The 20016-nt window shown below is 39.0% G+C and overlaps 1 protein-coding gene across 1 annotated transcript in view; it reads left to right on the top strand.

The window, feature by feature from the left end:
* The first annotated feature begins 16014 nt into the window (after window positions 1-16014).
* The window catches only part of sdr42e2 (short chain dehydrogenase/reductase family 42E, member 2), a 31293-nt gene continuing 27291 nt past the window's right edge, over window positions 16015-20016 (top strand). The window contains exons 1-2 of the mRNA XM_022202367.2: window positions 16015-16446; window positions 18877-18972. Coding sequence (XP_022058059.2) covers window positions 16015-16446; window positions 18877-18972 — 528 coding nt within the window. The remainder of the gene's footprint in view (window positions 16447-18876; window positions 18973-20016) is intronic.

Raw genomic sequence — 20016 nt, 5'->3', positions numbered from 1 at the left:
TATTAAGATCAAATGTTCCTCAGAATCAGTGTCATCTGCAGTCCTGTTTTTTTTTTTCCATTAATGACAAACCAAGACTGGAGCTTTTACTGAAGTAAAAATAGTCATAAACAACAAAGAAATGCTTTCATTACAAGAAAAGTCCCTTATATATTCTACCAGAGAGCAAATTTGCAAAAGTTTTAGCATCAAACTGTAAAAAAAATATCAAAAATGAAGTGATTCATATTTTATTATTTAATGCAAACAGTGTTTGTATCTTGCAGTTCTAAGAATGCAAATAGTTTTATCACTTTTTTTACTGCTTGGTGGCTTGTGGATCAGTTATCTTAAACTATAATAATCCATCATAATTTCTCTGTTGATGAAATTTAGCATTTTCATCTAAATGCATTAAAATTAAATAAAATTCAACATCCTGCACATGTTCTTCATTCCACTGAGGAATATCTTGAAATAATTGAAAGTTCTGATGAAAAACAAATGGTCTGACCAAGATTTTCACCGTTTATTTCCGACATAACTCTTAAACTGTCATGATGAATGCTTCCTGCTCCAAAAACAAACAAAAAAAATAACCGCAGAGCTGCAGCAGAAAAACTCGTGATGGATTCATTAGAATTATTCTGATTTTAATTATTATTATCTGTCTGTGGGCGATAACCTCGGCAGAATGAACCCTCTCCTCCTGCTTCTCCTGTTTTTTTATCTTTACACAGAATGAGTCCAGTCCTCGGCTGCTGAGGATGTTGTTGTTGCTGCAGCTTCAGACCTGCTGGGCTCCACCGTTTATTTTCACGAGGGTATTAATGTCTGCTTCGATGAGACTCTCGTGTTGTTTTAGACGAGTCATCGGGGATGTGTGGGTCCAGAGACGACTACACTGGTTTGTTGTGATAATGCAGGAAGAAGAGAAGCTTGTTTCTTTATCTGAAGGCTCCCAAGAGATGAGAATAGCCTGTAGGAGGCGAGAGGAATTCAAAAATGTGAGCTTTTTCAAAATATTACATAATGGTGAAGCTGAATAATATTTCTAAATAGGTTTTGTCTAGTCAGACAGGAATAACACTGGCAGCAGGTTTATCTGCAGTCAGCTGTTCTCAGATTAAAAACTGAGACGTTCGACGAATCAACCTCTGTCATCCTCCCAATAAACCTTAAAGATGCCAAAAACATCCTCATGATTCACAGTTTTCACATACACTCCTAACCTAAGTGGGACCAAAATTCAGTAAATTAGCATCATGCTTCACTGAAACTAATAAATGAGACCATAAACTCATGAGAAGGATGTTTACTGAGGCAGCAGTCAGGGTTATTTTCTCATAGACTTCTATAAAATCTACTTAGCAGAAGAGTCGCCCCCTGCTGGTTGGTGGAAAACATGCAGGTTTAACGCATTCCTGCTATTCATTCCTGCTATTCAGCTATTTTTCACCTTGCAGATTATGTAATCTGCAAGCTGAATAATATTAGAAATAACTTGTGTCTAGTTAGACAGGAATAACACTGGCAGTAGGTTTATCTGCAGTCCAACTATCCTCAGCATCAAACAGGGATTAAAAACTTGTTTCTGGTCCTGAAAACATGAATCCAGTCTTCATCATTCTCCTGAAGAACCTTAAAAACATCCTCCTGACTCACAATTTCTATAAAATGCTCCTAAATTCCAAAGGACAGTTTGCTTACAAAGGCAGCTTGGACTAATGTAGGACTGGAAATTGGCACTTTGCTAACAGTCCAGCTTTTTGGTAAAGAGACCGAGAAGCCAGAAGCTAGCCTCAGTTAGCTTAACTTAGCGTGAACACTGAAACCAGGAAAGGCCAAAGTTCTGGAGGATGATGTCCAGCAAGTTATCAAATTGTGAATCACAACGAAGCTACTCTTCAAAACACATCCTGCTTTATCATCAATTTTAACCTAAGTGGGATCATAATTTACTAAATTAGCATCATCCTGCATTGAAGGACACTTGAAGCTATTAACTGAGACCATAAACTCATGAGGAGGATGTTTACTGAGGCAGCAATTGGGATTATTTTCTCTTAGAGTTCTATATAATGTACTTAGCAGAGGAGTCGCCCCCTGCTGGTCAGTGGAAACATGCAGGTTAAAGGCATTTCTGCTATTAAGCTATGTTTCAGCTTTCAGATTATGTAATCTGAAAGCTGAATAATATTTCCAAATAAGTTTTGTGTAATCAGGCAAAAATAACATTGGCGGTAGGTTTATCTGCAGTCCAACTATCCTCAGCATCTGGACCTGAAGACACGAATCCATCCTTCACCATCCTATGGGAGACGCCAGTGTTTACAAACAGTGACGTCACGAAGTCACGTGATTACCGTGCTGGTTGGCAAGAGGAACCAGAGGAACAATGGCTGATGATAACAATGTGAGCTATCCTTCCATGAAATTGTCCGATTATGCTCAATCCTTATCACCTGAGGCCCAACAAAGATACGTGAGTAAGCTGAGATATCAGGGAAACAGTAAAACCTTGCCAGATCCCTACAATTTGAAGACTGGGTGGGTTGACGATCCTTCATTGTGGCCGGACGTTTCCTTCACCGACATTTATTTTTACTTGATCGACACCGCTGGGCAGTTCACCCACCCAAAAATATATAATTATGAATTAAAAATAATATATCTTCTGTTAATCTTCAACAAGATGTCAAAGAAATGTCAAGAAGTTGCTGTATTTTTTGTCTGCAGTATGACTTCTATGTAACAGTAACAGACCCACAGCATTGGTGATCGAAAATAGGACAATTCTAAAAAACGATCGCTAGACGCATACAGAAACAAATATGGTTACAAATAGGAGGCTGCTGGCTTAAGGAGATGTTATTGAATATGCTTCATTCGACTTTAGTACACTTTCATCGCCTAAAAAGCGATCGGTAACACATGACAACACTGAACCAAAGCGAAAGTGTAGAGAATCTAGTAACTGAGACCATAAACTCATGAGGAGGATGTTTACTGAGGCAGCAATTGAGGTTATTTTTTCATAGACTTCTATATAATCTACTTATTAGAGGAGTCGCCTCCTGCTGGTTGGTGGAAACATGAAGGTTTAAGGCATTTCTGCTCTTCAAACACGTAGGCTGCGACATGAAGGAGGATGTAAAACTATTTTATGACGTTTACACTTTTCCACAAAAATATCAGTTTGATAGTGAAGACAAAGTGAGTAGAACCTCCTGGTACTTCCTCACTGATGCATGCTGGGATTGCAGCTACCTTTAACGGAGCAATATACAAAGAAAATATTATTTTTCTACCAGTGGATACGAACAGTTAATGTGGCGAAAAGGCTTCTCAGTCTGGATAAATTGTGGTCATTTTCTCATGGACCTCTACATAATCTACTCAGTGGAGGAGTCGCCCCCTGCTGGTCAGTGGAAAACATGCAGGTTTAAAGCTGTTCTGCTTTTCAAACAGGCTGCATTCATCTTTCATTTGAACAGAAATAAGGAGGATGTCGTTAATTTTGCTGTTATTTCTCACAAACAAAAAGTACTTTATTATTTTACACTTTTCTCCAAAATGCTGGGACTGCAGCTACCTTTAAGAGAACAATACACAAAGAAAATATTGTTTTCCTACGACGAATGAGGCAGGAAGGCGTCTCTGTTCAGACAAACTGAAACGCTGAGATGTTGGAGCTGCTGTTGAGTCTCGGAGGACGACTGGAGGACGCCGCAGTAATCCTGTTTGTCCTCTCCTTGTCTTGAGCTTTCTGTCGTTCTCTGTTTATTTCCATATCTCATTGATGAATGCAGAGCTTTTACAGAAGGCCGTTCACCTCCATCTGCCGCCCGGCTGATTGGTTCTGGTGCGATGGATTGAAGGGGAACTTGCCAAATATTGATCGAGATTCCGACCTCGGAGAGAAGAGGCTCGGAGGAAAATCTGTTTGTCAGATTCTGCTGCGATACGGTCTCTGCTGCCGGCCGGGGGTTTTAGAAATACTGCCTGAAACCAGAAGGAGGCTCGGCTAATAAACTGCAGATAGAACTTATTAAGAAATAAACCTAATAAATGTCATGTTCTCTGTTTGTTTTAATGTGAGCAGACTGGAGGTCTGGTTCTGTGCAGGAGGAACCGGCCTCCTATTTTATCTGTCCTTGAAGCCTCTGAGAAATTATGTGCTCGTCTGTCATTTCCTCAGTTTCTCTCCTTTATCTCTGAGCTCCATTGACCGGCCACATCAGCTGATAGCCTCCAAAATCCATCAGCGGTGGAGTCACACTGACATTACTTTTGACATTTCTGTCTAAAATACAGAGTTTTCTATTTTGGTTTGCCATTAGTGTCAGACGTGCACCACTGATTTGAGGGGAATGTAAGATAAAGGAACTGTTTCTCTTTAAAATGAATAAAAACAAATAAAATCATGTATCAAGACTGACAGGAGGCTGAAAGGTTGGAGGTTTATGACATTCCTGTCCTGAAAAGTCCCTTAATATGCTGTTCTCGCATTTATATATATTAGTATATGACATTTTTCAAAACATATTCATGTTATCTATCTATCTATCTATCTATCTATCTATCTATCTATCTATCTATCTATCTATCTATCTATCTATCTATCTATCTATCTATCTATAATTTTTGGATATTTTGAGGTAGTTTTTTGTATCTTTCAGTGCCGTTTGTGCATCTTTTAGTGTCATTTTTTGATCTTTTGGGGTAATTTTCAATGTTTTAGTGTCATTTTTGGATATTTTAGTGTCATTTGTGTGTCCTTTAGTGTTATTTTTGGATATTCTGGGATAATTTTTGGATCTTTTAGTGTCATTTGTGGATTTTTCAGTGCTGTTCGTGCATCTTTTGGTGTCATTTTTGGATCTTTAGGGGCAATTTTTTGATGTTTTAGTGTCATTTTTGGATATTTTAGTGTCATTTCTGTGTCTTTTAGTGTTATTTTTGGATATTCTGGGATAATTTTTGGATCTTTTGGTGTCATTTTTACATCTTTTAGTGTCATTTGTGCATTTTTCAGTGCTGTTTGTTCATCTTTTGGTGTCATTTTTGGATCTTTTGGGGTAATTTTTGGATGTTTCAGTGTCATTTTTGAATATTTTAGTGTCATTTATGCACATTTCAGTGCCATTTGTGCATCTTTCAGTGTTATTTTTGGATCTTTTGGGGCAATTTTTTTATGTTTTAGTATAATTTTTAGATATTTAGTGTCATTTGTGAGTCTTTTAGTGTTATTTGTGTGTCTTTTAGTGTTATTTTCAGATATTCTGGGGTAATTTTTGAATCATTTAGTGTCATTTGTACATTTTTCAGTGCTGTTTGTTCATCTTTTAGCGTCGATTTGAATCTTTTGGGGTAATTTTTGGATGCTTCAATGCCATTTTTGAATATTTTAGTGTCATTTTGCATCTTTTAGTGTCGTTTTTGTATCCTTTAGTGTTGTTTGTGCATCTTTTAGGGTTTGACATCACCTGTCAAACATGAAGGAGGATATATGATGGTCTGGGGCTGTTTTAATGGATCCAGGGTTGGTGAATTGTACAGAATGAGAGGAACCCTGAACCTAAATGACTACCACAGCATTCTGCAGCGCCATGCAGTACCCTCCGGTATGTTTCCAGTTGATCGATTGGTTTTGCCTCTTTTATTGTCCTTTTTTTTTTATCTTTTCCCGTGTCTGTTGTCTTTGCTAGAAACGTGACTCACTCGGTGAACCGCTAACGGAGCCCTGCAGTGATCTAGCTATTGCTTTTTCATCTTTGAAGTTGTAATAATCTTTGGGACATAGTTAGCCTCTCCACTGGAATTCTTTTTATATTCAAAAACAATATTGGTTTAGTTGCCGAGTTATAGAAAGGAATGAAGCTAACTCAATGGGCTAGTTTCATGTGGAGTTACAACTATGAGGCTAAGTACCTTAAGTCCCCCCACTGCGGCCATGGTCTGCAGACAGTTTTTATTCCCACTTTGTCCTTGAAGCTTCAATATGCAGGCGGATAGCTACTGAACTGATAGGCTAACCAATTACAATGTCTAGATCGGCAGCAGGGCTGCAATATTAAATAATTACTAGTCACAATCAGGATTTCAGCTTCTAGCAACGATATAAAACAATCGACTGTGGTCTTTACATTTAAAAATGATCTCAGCTCTTAAAAGGAAATAGAAATAGAAAACAGTGCATGTGGATGATATTGACAAAATCTGAAAAAACAAACTGGGGTGTATGTACACTATCAGTCAAAAATTTGTGGTCACTTACAAATGTCGTTATTTTTGAAAGAAAAATGTTTTTTTCCATGAAGATAAAATTAAATTAATCAGAAATCCAGTCTAGACATTGTTAATGTGGTAAATGACTATTCTGGCTGGAAACAGCTGATTTTTAATGGAATATCTCCATAGGGGTACAGAGGAACATTTCCAGCAACCATCACTCCTGTGTTCTAATGCTACACTGTGTTAGCTAATGGTGCTGAAAGGCTCATTGATGATTAGAAAACCTTTGTGCAGTTATGTTAGCACATGAATAAAAGTGTGAGTTTTCATGGAAAACAGGAAATTGTCTGGATGACCCCAAACTTTTGAACTGTAGTGTAAGTGCTTCTTCCAGGAAACTGATTTCTGGCCTTGCTGGCAGGAATCTGGCCGGAGGCTGATAGTAATTTCCTCCCGTGTGTTTGAGGTTGAGTGAAGGTCGCTGAGGAACACGTCCGTCTTCGTTTCTGCAGTGCAGCAGCTTTTAATCTTCATGTATTAAATATGTAGGTCAGGAGAGAGACCACCAAGGATCACTTTTATGTTTTTATCGTGTACGTTTGATAAATAAAATGGATCCACCGTCTCCTCTCCCAGTTTATCACAGCACTGATTTGGGGAACTAATTGATTTAGTGGAGCTGCTTTGACCTCACAGCTGCTGAAATGAGCGTGAAATGAAACGACTAATCCACTCAACAGAAAAACACCTGCCAGCATCTTTATTATTTTAATTTCCTCTGAAAGATGTTGCTCTATTTTGATGAGTTTAAATGCGCTGAACTAACAGTCGCTGGTGACATATTTAGATGTTTTGGTCACATTTTCTGCATTTTACTGAAGAGTTTGTCATCTCCTCAGCTGTCAGCGTTCTCCACACTGCTCTCTTTTCTCTCTTGACAGGTTTGATTTCAGTCTGAGTGAAAAATGATGCTTCCTCCCTCTCAGAAAATCTTCCCAGGTGGGTGGAAGGTTTTCTGAGAGGGAGGAAGCATGAGAGTTTGAGTGTTTTCGGGAGTTTTGTGTTCTTCTGACGGCTCTTCGTTGCAGATTCTCAGACACCTGCTGCAGCTGTTTTCATCTCATCTGCTCAGAATCTCATTGGAGTTTCTTCTTCTGAACAATAACATCCATCTCCATCCTTTTCCCTTCAGGTCTGCAGGTAGAAAACACTCACCTTTCTGTGTTTACCTGTTTCAGAAACATCCACAACATGCAGGATCTCCTCCCACTGTGAGCTACATTCACAGGAACAGAAAACATCTTTGACCTTAAAGGCAATCTGCGGTGTCTGATGGCTCACGGTGCTTTTAAAAGCTGTCCTGTGGCGCCCCCTGCTGTTCCAAATCATTTGTGTTTAACTACATGAACACGAGCAGTAAGAAACGTCCAAGAACTGCAGCCTACGGGTGAATGAACTCAGCAAATAAAAAGCAGCTCCACAGGTTCACAGAGTTCAAGGTTCTGCATTTTTACTGAACAGATGAGTGAAATATTCATTTTTTTAAGGACCAGTTTTGGACTAATTCTGTTGATTTTGGCATAATAATAATAATAATAATAATAATAATAATAATAATAATAATAATAATAAGTGAGAAGTTTTACTATTGCGTCCAAAATAGACTTTAATCCAAATTGTCTGATACGGTTTCAGTTAACGTGTTTAAAAGTCTTTATATTAGATCCACTCATTCTGCTTTAAAACATCCACTGTGTCATTTTTAAGATGTTTATTTGTTTTGTTTTTTGTTTTTTTGTTTTTTTGTTTTTTACTGGAGGTTTGCATTTTCTGCAGCATGCTTGTGAAAATGTTACATTAAGATTATAATAAGATGAGATATGATGAGATAATGATGAGATGAAGTAAGATTATGATTATAAGATGAGATGAGAAAAGATAAGATAATGATGAGATGAGATAAAGACAGGATAAGATGAGATAGATAATGAAGAGACGAAGTAAGATAATAAGAAGATGAGATGACATGAGATAAGATAAGATAATGATGAGATGAGATAAAGACAGGATAAGATGAGATAGATGATGATGAGATGAGGTAAGTTAATGATAATAATAATAAGATGAGACAGGATAAAATATTGATGAGATGGGATAGGATAAGATGAGATCGATAATTATGAGATAAGATAGTGACAGTAACTAGAGAAGATAAAATGGGATAAGATAAAGATAGGATAAGGTGAGATAGATAATGATGAGATAAGGCAAATTAATGATAATAATAAGATAAGATGAGATGAGATAAGATGAGATAGATAGTGATGAGATAAGATAATAAGATAAGATGAGCGAAGATGAGGTCAGATGAGATTCATGGCTGCTCTGGACAACATTTATTGAGGCGGTAAGAGAAGCCTTTTATCACAGCGAGCGGGCAGCAGGTCTAGTTGGTGTTTTGTGGTCCACTTTACAGCAGCGGTTACATTTGTTTGTGTTGTTTGTTGTTTTTGCATCTGAGCAAAGTGCTGCTGCTGCACCTGTGGAGCTACAACACACCTGGACCTCTGCACTGTGGGTGGAGGAGCTGCAGGAATGCATGGAACGAACCTGCAGCCTCCGTCACAGTCGCATGTTGAGAAGAATCACTGATTTTTAAAACCGGTTTTGTGATAATGTCAGTCAGAAGACACAACATCTGTCAATCTGACAGAACGTCAAGTGACTTTTTCCTCAAGGAAACACATTTGTGCAACAACATGACCTCTGCTGGCTGCAATCAACACATCATTCCTTCCATTAAAACAGGGAAGTGCATTAGGGAGTGCACTTTAATCCCATCGTTTGCTGCAGTTCATCTCCAAATTGCTCCTCCAGCAGCGAGCTCCGGTCGTCTGGCAGCAGCTTAAGACTTTCTTTTCCCCTCTTTAATTACGCGCAGTGCATTCAGCTGTCAGCTCGGGTTTGGCAGTCTGTCTGCCGCCTGCTAAATAAAACATGAAGCCTCTATTTCTGTCCTCTGCTGAAACACCGGGCTCAGGAAGCCACTGCTGTTTACCTGTTGTCATGTCAGAGCTGCATCTTCATCTGACGCCTGAGCTCTGATCACCTCAGGACGATTCCCCCACAACAAATAAACACGATGTAGCTGAATGAGCAGAAAAACTGGCAGAAAACGTCACAAAATACAACAATTTGAGGTTTTAGTAGCATTAAAATGACCAAATGTGCTCCCCCTGCAGCTTAATTGTTGTATTTTTTTATGCATATCACAATTAATTCTTTCAACTTTAACATTAATAAACCACCATTTATAAAGCTACCATATATTTCCTGCTATTTTATATGTTTAAGCACGACATTTGTTTACACAGACGCCATATATTTGTCTGTTTGTGACAGAAAAACTGAGTAAATACAGATTTTTATTCATGCACAGCTGAATAGAACAAAATAAATTAATAAGCTGATTTAATAACACTCCTTGTTTTTGTATTTTTACACATTCAGCCACCAAATGTGCAAAACCAGTTTGTGACAGAAGCAACAGATACACAGAATGATGATTTATTTGGATTCTCACCGTTTAAAGTCAGCTGTAAGTCATTAATACATATATATTTAAAAAAAAGGTTCGCCTGCTGAACATTTGACCTCTGACCTTTAGGTAAGGAACAATCCATTTATTATTAGAATAAAATTCCTACATTAATGATTGTTATTATGATTTATGACTTAACTATTTGGTAGAAACTGTGGATTTACTGATTTACATTTAAAACTACATTATTACCATAGATTTCTTTTTTGAATGAAGGCGTTTGGCATTTTTGAAATGTAAGAAAAAACTTGTTGTGACAGATTTCACATCTAGAAAATGTTTTAACTGGTTCAACTAGATTCTCAGTGTCAATAATAAACATGAAACATATAATTAATATGAGTCATCCTGCAAAGCATTCTGACAGCATTTACATAAAGTTAAGTTTGCTTTATGTTAATTTGGAGCGTTGAGCACAATCTGACAAAATTGTGGAAATGTTAAAATCATCGACATGAAGTGAAGTCCGAACGCTACTCAACTTGAATGTTTTCTCAAACACATTTTGGCGAGCCGTTTTCTTGATTAAAGTTTGCAGATGAGCCGCTGTGTTGGATCGGTTTGAGATCCAGGAAGAGGAAATGAGGCATTGTCCAATCAGGTGCAGCTGCAGAGTGACACCTGTATAAATGCACATAATAGGATTCAGTGTCGGTTGTTTGGTCTCCTGGACCCCCTTCGGCTCGGCTCCTGTTTATTGGAGTTAATAACTCCACCAAGGAACGCAGTGGAGTTGTGTGATGATCGGTGTTGGTTTGTCTGCCTGTCTGTCTGTCTGTTAGCAACATTTCCCAAAACCGGACTAACAGATTTGGACGAAATTTTCAGGGAAGGTCAGAAATGATACAAAGACCAAGTGATTAGATTTTAGCAGTGATGTGATTTATAGTCTATAGTATATATCAGGGGTCACTAACGGTCCGGATCCGGACCCAGACGCCGTCATAAATGGACCTGGACCTGTAATCAGTAAATTGTAGCAAGATTTTAACCCTCTGGGCTCTATGGTGGCCATTTGTGTCCACTTCGCTTTCTTTTTTTTAACCATTTCAGCTGTGTTAATGCAAATGGAATGAAATTTCCCTAGGGTCTGGATTCTTATCAGATCTTTTAATTTTCAATTTCAGCTCTTTAAATATTTCAAAAATATACTGTATTCTTACAATTGTAACACTTGGCTCTATCGTGGCCATTTTTGGGCAACTGAAACCCATTCAAACTACATTTTTTCATTCCTTGTTATTCACAGTACTAAATCATACAAGTTAGGTAAAATTGATTTAATTCCTCACTCAACACTTCAAAATTGTAGTTTTTAATGTTGTAATATTCTTCGTTTCCAATAGGGGGCATATGATGGCTTACTGCCCTCCAATGGTAGCCTAGCCGCGCTAGACCCAGCTCTTAAGACACAAGGGTCTAGGAATGCTCGACAGGGAGGGAGGTGGGCTAAAAGGTTGTCTTTCAAATCACTCTGCAGCAATTGGGTAGGTATACAACCAATCAGCGCAACAAATAGGCTGACGTAGCTCCTAGAGCGCCGGATTGTGGCTAAGTCCCATTAGCTTCCCAACCAGTGGAGCCAACTGGTATATTAAGGATTTGCCATATCCTGTCGGCATAAGTCCAAATACGTCTTTCTTCTCAATGAAACACTTCAGTGCCGTCCTTTGTTTATCTTTCAAGTTGAATTTTAGCTTCAAATCTTTAAGGGCTGTGGCCAAAGCCGAGTCGAAAGATAACTGTTTATTGTGCGCTGGTTGTTTCTGTCAGAATCGTCGCGCCTCTGTCGTCACTTCGTTACGCCCGCCTTCTGACTCTACACTTCATGGTGATTGGTCCGGCCAGTTTTAGGAGCATCCAACCTCGAGCCTTATGGAGGGTAACTAGACCCACCCTGGCAGAGAATTAAATTCATTGCTGTGGGTTGTCGAGCGTGCCTAGACCCTTGTGCCTTCAGAACACGGGTCTAGCAGGGCTAGGCTACTCCAATGGAGTAAATGAATGACAGAATTTTGACATGTGTGATCTTAAGGATGTCAGATAATGAAAATTGTGTCTGTGTATGAAATTACAGCACAAAAATGTATTTGAAAGAGAGAGAAATCAATTGTTGCATCGTAGATCCAGCTTGCAGTGAATTTCTACTGATGCAGGTTATTGAGCATGGAGTGTCCCAGGCAAATGTGACTTTGAAGCACATGTTGAAGGCACCTGTAACTTTGTTCTTTTCATAGAAAATGTCACACACAACTACACAATAGCCCTTACACACTCAAATACCCCCCCCCCCCCCCCAAAAAAAAAAAAAAAAAAAAAAGCATCACAGGACACCTTGCAGAGGTCAAAGATGCAGCTGCAGGAAACGAAAACAAACTCTGACATTGTTTATAAATCTGTCCTGGACTTCATGCAGGTGCAGTCAGTGCTAATGCTAGACTAGCCGAACAGTTCCCAGATCATTTCTTCTCTGGCAAGATGGCATCCATCCATCCATCCATCCTCTATACACTGCTTTATTCTCACTGGGATCGCGGGGGGTGCTGGAGCCTATCCCAGCTGACTCGGGCGAAGGCAGGGGACACCCTGGACAGGTCGCCAGTCTGTCACAGGGCTACATATACAGACAGACAATCACACTCACATTCACACCTAGGGGCAATTTAGAGTGATCAATTAACCTCAGCATATTTTTGGACTGTGGGAGGAAGCCGGAGTACCCGGAGAAAACACATGCATGCACAGGAAGAACATGCAAACTCCATGCAGAAAGATCCCAGGCCCAAGCCGGGATTTTGAACCAGGGATCTTCTTGCTGCAAGGCGAAAGTGCTAACCACTACAACACCGTGCAGTTCCAAATGAGACCATTTTCAACAAATTCATGAAACTGGTGTCATTTTAAACTATCAGAGTCTGTTTTAGTGTCAAATTAAAGCTGATTACTGACAACTACAACATTAACGTTACTGTTTTAATCACATTTAAGTTTCACACATGTAGCTTTGAACATAAATCTTCTACAAGACACAGAAGTGTAGCTCCGTTTCAGTGTGAGCTCTAATGTTTCTCTGTGTGATTATGTCTGACTTCCTCTAATAAAATCCTCACTGGGAGCTGCAGTCATAGATATATATCTATCTACTGATTCATATCTGTACTCACTGCTCTGGTCCGATGCAGTCTCGATGATGACGTTTCACGAGTACGTGAGAACCAGGTACGAACAGTTACGTACTGAGAAACGGTCATAGTCTTACCGCAAAGGTACAAAGCTGCTCGTCTTCTACTCCAGCATCAGCAAACGTCTTCAAAGTTTCTGCAAATCCAAACCAAATACAATCAAAAGATCAAACTAACGTCATTGGTGCATTCAGGTGCAGTCGGACAATAAAGTTGCGTTCATGAGCGTCGGAAATTGGAGTATCAGTAATGTAAATTTCCAGCGAAATTTGGAGGGGGGCTCACAGGGTGGCTAATCAGATCACCCCCGACCCCCACCCCACCATCCCGTGCCCCCACGGAAGATCCGCTACTGATTCTATGTTGCCATGATTTCTGATCATCAATACTAAACAAATGCTGTATAAACAATGCCATATGGGGAAGTGAAGGCTTTGAACTCTGAGTGCTTTTCTTGTTAGAATTGTTCTAATTGGAGCGCCACTGGGTGATAAAGGTGCAGGGGCAAAGTTAGATTATGTGGCCAGATGTTTGAAAGCTGAAACAACCTCACTCAGCTGCTTGAGCATAAATTGGAGTTTTAATTAGGCCTTTAATTAGGGCTTAAATGGGGTTTCATTGGGGTTTCATTTGGGTTTAATTGTCCCAACCAGAGATTTAAACGGATCTAAACACTACCTGAAGCTCCCATTAGACGCAAACAAACACCTGACTAAAAGATAAATAAAGTAAAAATGTTCAGCTGCTCATCCTCCTGACGCTCTGGATCCGGTGTGCGCGCTGCGTCCAGACTTTACGGTAGAACCGACCCGCAGGTTAGCAACAGGTGAATCACCGGGAGAGACCGGAGAGGGGACAGACCGGGTTATTTCAGGAGCCAGCTGGCCCCGGTATGGATGTGACAGGACGGAAGCAGTAAAAAGGTGAGTTAAGCTTTGGTTAAGAGGAGCTGGACTAGTTTAGGTTAAAATTGGAACCAGGAGAGTTTAGATAAAACAACCGGAGCGTCTAAAACTGTGGAGGAAAATGCAGCTCCGTTTGACGTGAATGAAGGATTTATGACTGACAAACACAGCGTAGGCAAATTTTTCAAGTAAAATATTAACAAAAAGTATTTTTTAAAACTTTAAAATCCACAGAACTGATATTTAGGAGTGTAATTCACTGAAAAATGTAATTCTGGAGAATAACGTCATATATTTAAAACTAAAGCGCCGTTTTGTGATGCTTCATTTGAATGTGTCTATAAAAATATTATACATTCTCTTCTATTGCATTTGTTTGACAGTTTATTTATTCATGGTGTGAATATTTTGCACACTGGTCTTAAAATAAATCACATTATTGGAGATTTCTGACATGTTCGGCTTCTTACAAAGAGCAGTTTGTAGTGGAGGTCACATTTCCACACTGTTGGAGATACAAAAGGATGAGTGTCTGTTCAATGTGTATAAAATGAACACTGTGATGGAGACAAGTTCAGGTGATTCTTTACAGTTAAACTTAGTACAAACTGAAAATGATGAATTAAGAAGAAATGTTCAATTTTAAAATCCATTTTTTAGTTAGAAGCTCCATGTAGAAGGTCAACCTGAGGACAATATGAACAATTTTCTGAAAAACAGAGTAATGTGGAACAGTAAATGTGATCTTGTTTTGTGTATTTATGATCCTGTTGCATGTCTGAAATAATTCACATGATTGAATGAAATGGGTCATGTTTAATCCACAACATCCCAATAAACATAGTTTATATCTCATTATTAACCCCATTAATAACCGTTATTATTTACTGCAGTGGCATTCTTTACCTCTCACAGATCACTGTTCAATGAGGAAAATTCACTTGTTTTTCATGAAAAATGCATGTTTTAATGTACATTTCTAAAGACCTGCTTATAAACTACAATAATTTTACATGACATTGATTTTATTTTCTAAATTATTTTACATTTTGATTTTTTGTTCTCATCACGGAGGGACATTGTTAAATGAACACACCTCTTCTGTTCAGGGTGAATGAAGATCATTCCAGAACTGGAGGATGTTTTATATTCCATTCATCAAATTTCAAATAATCTATGTACAAAATACTAAAGCATGCAGTTGTTGTGTAAATGTTCTGGTCCTGAGACCAAATTTTTTTTTAAAATAGGAGAAAAGAATGTTTGAAAATATTTTAAAAATACCAAATAAGTCTGGAATTCCCCCTAAAATGACATTTTTCTCTCATCCCACCCCACTGATGACCAAATTTAATCTCAAATAAAACAGTTCAAAAGAAATTTAAACCTCCCTTTTCTGGTATTATTTTTTTCACTGATGTCTCTGGTAATTGTGGGAACATTTTTTTCAATCAACATAATATTTTAAATAGTAATTATTATGCATGGAACCTGTTAGCATAACCTTTTTAGTTGATAAAAGAAAAAAAAAACAGAGAATCACACGATAAGATCATCAAACAGCTCTTCTAAAGAATGTGTAGAGCAAAGCTTTGTCCTCTCTTCTATTTTTCATATTTTCATCACATTGTCAGCCTTGAATGAATGTCTCACTCTGCCTCATGTTATCAGGATCAGACTCATTCTTTTTCCTGTTTTCCATCAGTCAGTTTGTCCTCTTGGTCAGCAGTAACAGCTAGCTAAATATCTAGCTTCTACTGCTGAGAAAAAGATCACATTAGCATGGATTAGCAACCCTGTTACTGTGATTACAGTAGGGTTAACAATCAACACATAAAACAGGGAATGTATTGATGAATATGGAGCAGAAACTGGAAAAGGAAAGGTCAAATTTTCAAAAATTTTGAAGCCCAAATGTCCTCCAGTTCTGGAATGATCCATATGTGAAATGAACCATTTTAGTATATGTTGGTTACACTTATTAAGCTAAGCAGGAGAAGTTTCATACAAAAAATAAAATTCTTTTAACCTTTTGTTGTTAGATGGGCCCATTTAATGTGCAACCTAACAGGAGGGTTCATTTCTATGTTCTCAGCCCAGCAGCACATCTATGGAGCTGTGTGGTCCCAACATGAGTGACTCTGGAGCTTCTCTGTATCAGCTGAAGCAGCTTCCCTGCCACACCGTCCCCCTCTGCCGTCTGCAGGCCGGCGGCCACCACACGCATGACCTCCCCCACCTCACCCATCAGGCGTGGATCACCCACCAGGCGCCGGCGGTGGCGTCCGGCCCGGCTGTCCGGCACCGGGTCAACGGGGCCACAGCGGCCACATGCAGCAACCCCGAGTGTTCGGCCTACAGACTGCGGGAGGAGACAGCGCTGGGCCGGGGCGCCTCCAGGGGGAAGGTGGTGGTGACGGGGGGAGGCGGGTACTTCGGCTTCAGGCTGGGCAGACAGCTGGTGGGTGAGGGGCTGTCGGTGGTCCTACTGGACATGAACAAACCTCCCGGGGAAATCCCTGACGGAGCCGTCTTCTACCAGGTCTGGGTCTGCACTCTACACCTCACATTATAGACCATTTCCATATTTCCTCCCTGAAGAAGAACATTATGTACACTACCGTTCAGAAGATTGGGGTCGCCCAGACAACTCCATGTTTTCCATAAAAACTCACACTTTTATTCATGTGCTAACATAACTGCACAATGGTTTTCTAACCATCAGTGAGCCTTTCAACACCATTAGCTAACACAATGTAGCATTAGAACACAGGAGTGATGGTTGCTGGAAATGTTCCTCTGTACCCCTATGGAGATATTCCATTAAAAATCAGCTGTTTCCAGCTAGAATAGTCATTTACCACATTAACTATATCTAGACTGGATTTCTGATTCATTTAATGTTATCCTCATTGGAAAAAAATGCTTTTCTTTCAAAAACAAGAACATTTCTAAGTGATGGTATTGTAGCTATCAGTGTTCGTAGGCATTCAGTCAGAGAGGTGCAATTCTTTTCTCATGTGTTGTGCACCAAACAACAGAATTTTTTTATGTTTTCACAGCTCAGAGTGAAGCTTCAACACCTGTATTTGGTGAACAAAACTTCAAAGTTTCAGCTTCAAGTCATTGTCTCTGATACACAGCTTAATAAACCTTCACACTGTAAAACGAAACAGAAAAGAATAGAATAGATAGTTGTTACAGCAGAAAGAACACGGTTACAACCACCATAAATACAGATAAATAAGCATTAACTTTGTAATACACTACCATTCAAAGGTTTGGGGACTATTCTAGCTGGAAACAGCTGATTTTTAATGGAATATCTCCATAGGGGTACAGAGGAACATTTCCAGCAACCATCACTCCTGTGTTCTAATGCTACATTGTGTTAGCTAATGGTGCTGAAAGGCTCATTGATGGTTAGAAAACCCTTGTGCAGTTATGTTAGTGTTACCGCCTTCCAGGCTAGGGGTGTCTGGGTTGGTCGCGTTGTCTGTTATCTATGTTTGATCGCTGTAAAGGTCATTTTATTCTGCCACTAATGTGACCAAAACACATTTCCAACACACTTAACTTCAAATCCGTAGTCATTTCTAGTATTAACCAAAACATATTTATGCCATGCCATGCACATCTCATTCACAATGAACTGTATTTGACCTATGAACTCATCTGATAAAGGGTTCTTACAGAAATTGTAACAGTTGTGAGACAATCTGATGAGTGCAAAATCACAAGGTGGCTGCCATTCGTGGACTACAGCACCACAAAAATCATACAAGCCCAGTCTACTTTCACATACGACGACTAACAAGGAAACAAAAGACAGAACGGGTGCTTCAGCATTACGTTAGGTTCTGTTATTGTTACTTTGTATGTTATTAATCTCGCAGTATTCATAAAACACTTCCACACAATGCCACATGGTGCTCACTTTAAGCCAACGACTAACTCAGAAAATACATTATGCACAAACTATGTTCGAACTCCGTCCTTTAGCATTTGTCTTGTACACCAGAAAAGCCGTATGTGTACAAAATAGCTCTACAACAATGTATTGTTGTGTTTTGTTTTGTTTTAAGGAGGGGTGTCAGTTTTTCTATGTTACTTTAAATAGACTTTTTTCCATCCTCTTCATTAGCACATGAATAAAAGTGAGAGTTTTCATCGAAAACATGAAATCGTCTGGGTGACCCCAAATCTTTGAACGGTAATGTACATAAAATATATAAAACCAGTGATCAATAATGTCATAAATTGTAAAAATACGTGCAGCGATTCATCCTGAACACAAAGCAGTTCACGCACACTTTGACAAAGTTGTGACGAGATCTTTTTTTAAGCAGAAATGAACTAACGGCAAGAGGACATGTTTGATTAAAATATAAAAAGATGTTTTTCTTCAGAGGTTAGTTTTATGGAGCAAATAAAGTAAAAATGTTCAAATGCATTAAAGAAAACAAGACTTTGACCTTAACCTCAATAATGTACATTAATTAACGCTCTAAAATGGTGCTAATCTCAGTTTTCTAATTGCTACTTTGACCTTTTTATCACAAATTTCCTTGTGCAAATGAGCAAACCTGACAAATTTGGTGTGACATAAATGTTTTTGATAGCTGCTAGCAGCTGAAGGCGCTAACATAGAATAAATAGTTGATGTTCTATAACTCACAAGGCTCTGTGCAGACCTGAAAATCAACTCTGGCGTTTCCTTTGCGTCACCGCCGGCTGGCCAGAATCAGGTGAGTGATCTGTCTCGGAGCACCAGCTGCTGCCCGGGTCATGGAGGGCGGACACACGATTCAGGTTTCACCGGCACACTCACCTTAATTATACCTGTCCGCTCAGGGTTTTCATTCAGACTCGTGATGCTTAACCTGCAGAGCCTCAGACCTGCTGAGAAAAATCAGCTGGATCTGATTAAACATTTACAGCTGTCAATTGTCTTCTTGTGTTTTTCTTGCAGAGCGACATTCGGGATTACTCTTCGCTCTATAAAGTGTGTGAAGGCGCCGATTGCATCTTCCACACGGCGTCCTATGGCATGTCCGGACCAGAACAGGTGACGGCTCGTCATCCAAAGTCACATTCTGTTCATTCAGAGACTCGTTTTGTGTCATCAGTTAACATTCAGAACGAAGTGAAGCCTCCCACAGACAAAAGATAGTTGATAATTATCTTAGGAATAGTTCTCTGACTGGAATGACAGGTTTATTTTCTTATATTTTTCATAGGAGTGTTGAGTTAACGATGCAGGTGGCAGGAAATACAAAACGTATATACTTTGTCTTATTTTTAAGACAAAAAAACACATAAAATAGTCGAGCTTTGGAGAAACATCTCCTCTGAGTGTTTTGTTAACCCCTCCATCCACCCCACCTTCACTCCTATGTTCTCGCCATAATTAGTCCGGCCTCTACGGGGCACTATCATCAGGAAATGTAGTAATCTGCTTTCACAAATGCAATTTTTCCACTTTTAGTGTTTGTTGTAAAATTAATCTACTGGAATGAGACGCATTTAGGTGCAAATTTATCAATAAATAATCAGCAATTTTACTCTTTTCTCAACACCAAAGGTTTTTTAGAAGTATTTTACCATAAACGTATATAAATAAATAGATAAAATACAGAACATATATATTTCGTCTTATGTTGAAGACAGAAACACATACAGTGCCTTGTGAAAGTATTCGGCCCCCTTGAACTTTTCAACCTTTCGCCACATTTCAGGCTTCAAACATAAAGATATAAAATTTTAATTTTTTGTCAAGAATCAACAACAATTGGGACACAATTGTGAAGTGGAACGAAATTTATTGGATATTTTATACTTTTTTAACAAATAAAAAACTGAAAAGTGGGGTGTGCAATATTATTCGGCCCCTTTACTTTCAGTGCAGCAAACTCACTCCAGAAGTTCAGTGAGGATCTCTGAATGATCCAATGTTGTCCTAAATGACTGATGATGATAAATAGAATCCACCTGTGTGTAATCAAGTCTCCGTATAAATGCACCTGCTCTGTGATAGTCTCAGGGTTCTGTTTAAAGTGCAGAGAGCATCATGAAGACCAAGGAACACACCAGGCAGGTCCAAGATACTGTT

Source organism: Acanthochromis polyacanthus, chromosome 21 (genome assembly GCF_021347895.1).
Source record: "Acanthochromis polyacanthus isolate Apoly-LR-REF ecotype Palm Island chromosome 21, KAUST_Apoly_ChrSc, whole genome shotgun sequence".
In the NCBI taxonomy this organism is placed as follows: Eukaryota; Metazoa; Chordata; class Actinopteri; family Pomacentridae; genus Acanthochromis; species Acanthochromis polyacanthus.
This window is presented reverse-complemented; position numbering and strand designations above follow the sequence as displayed.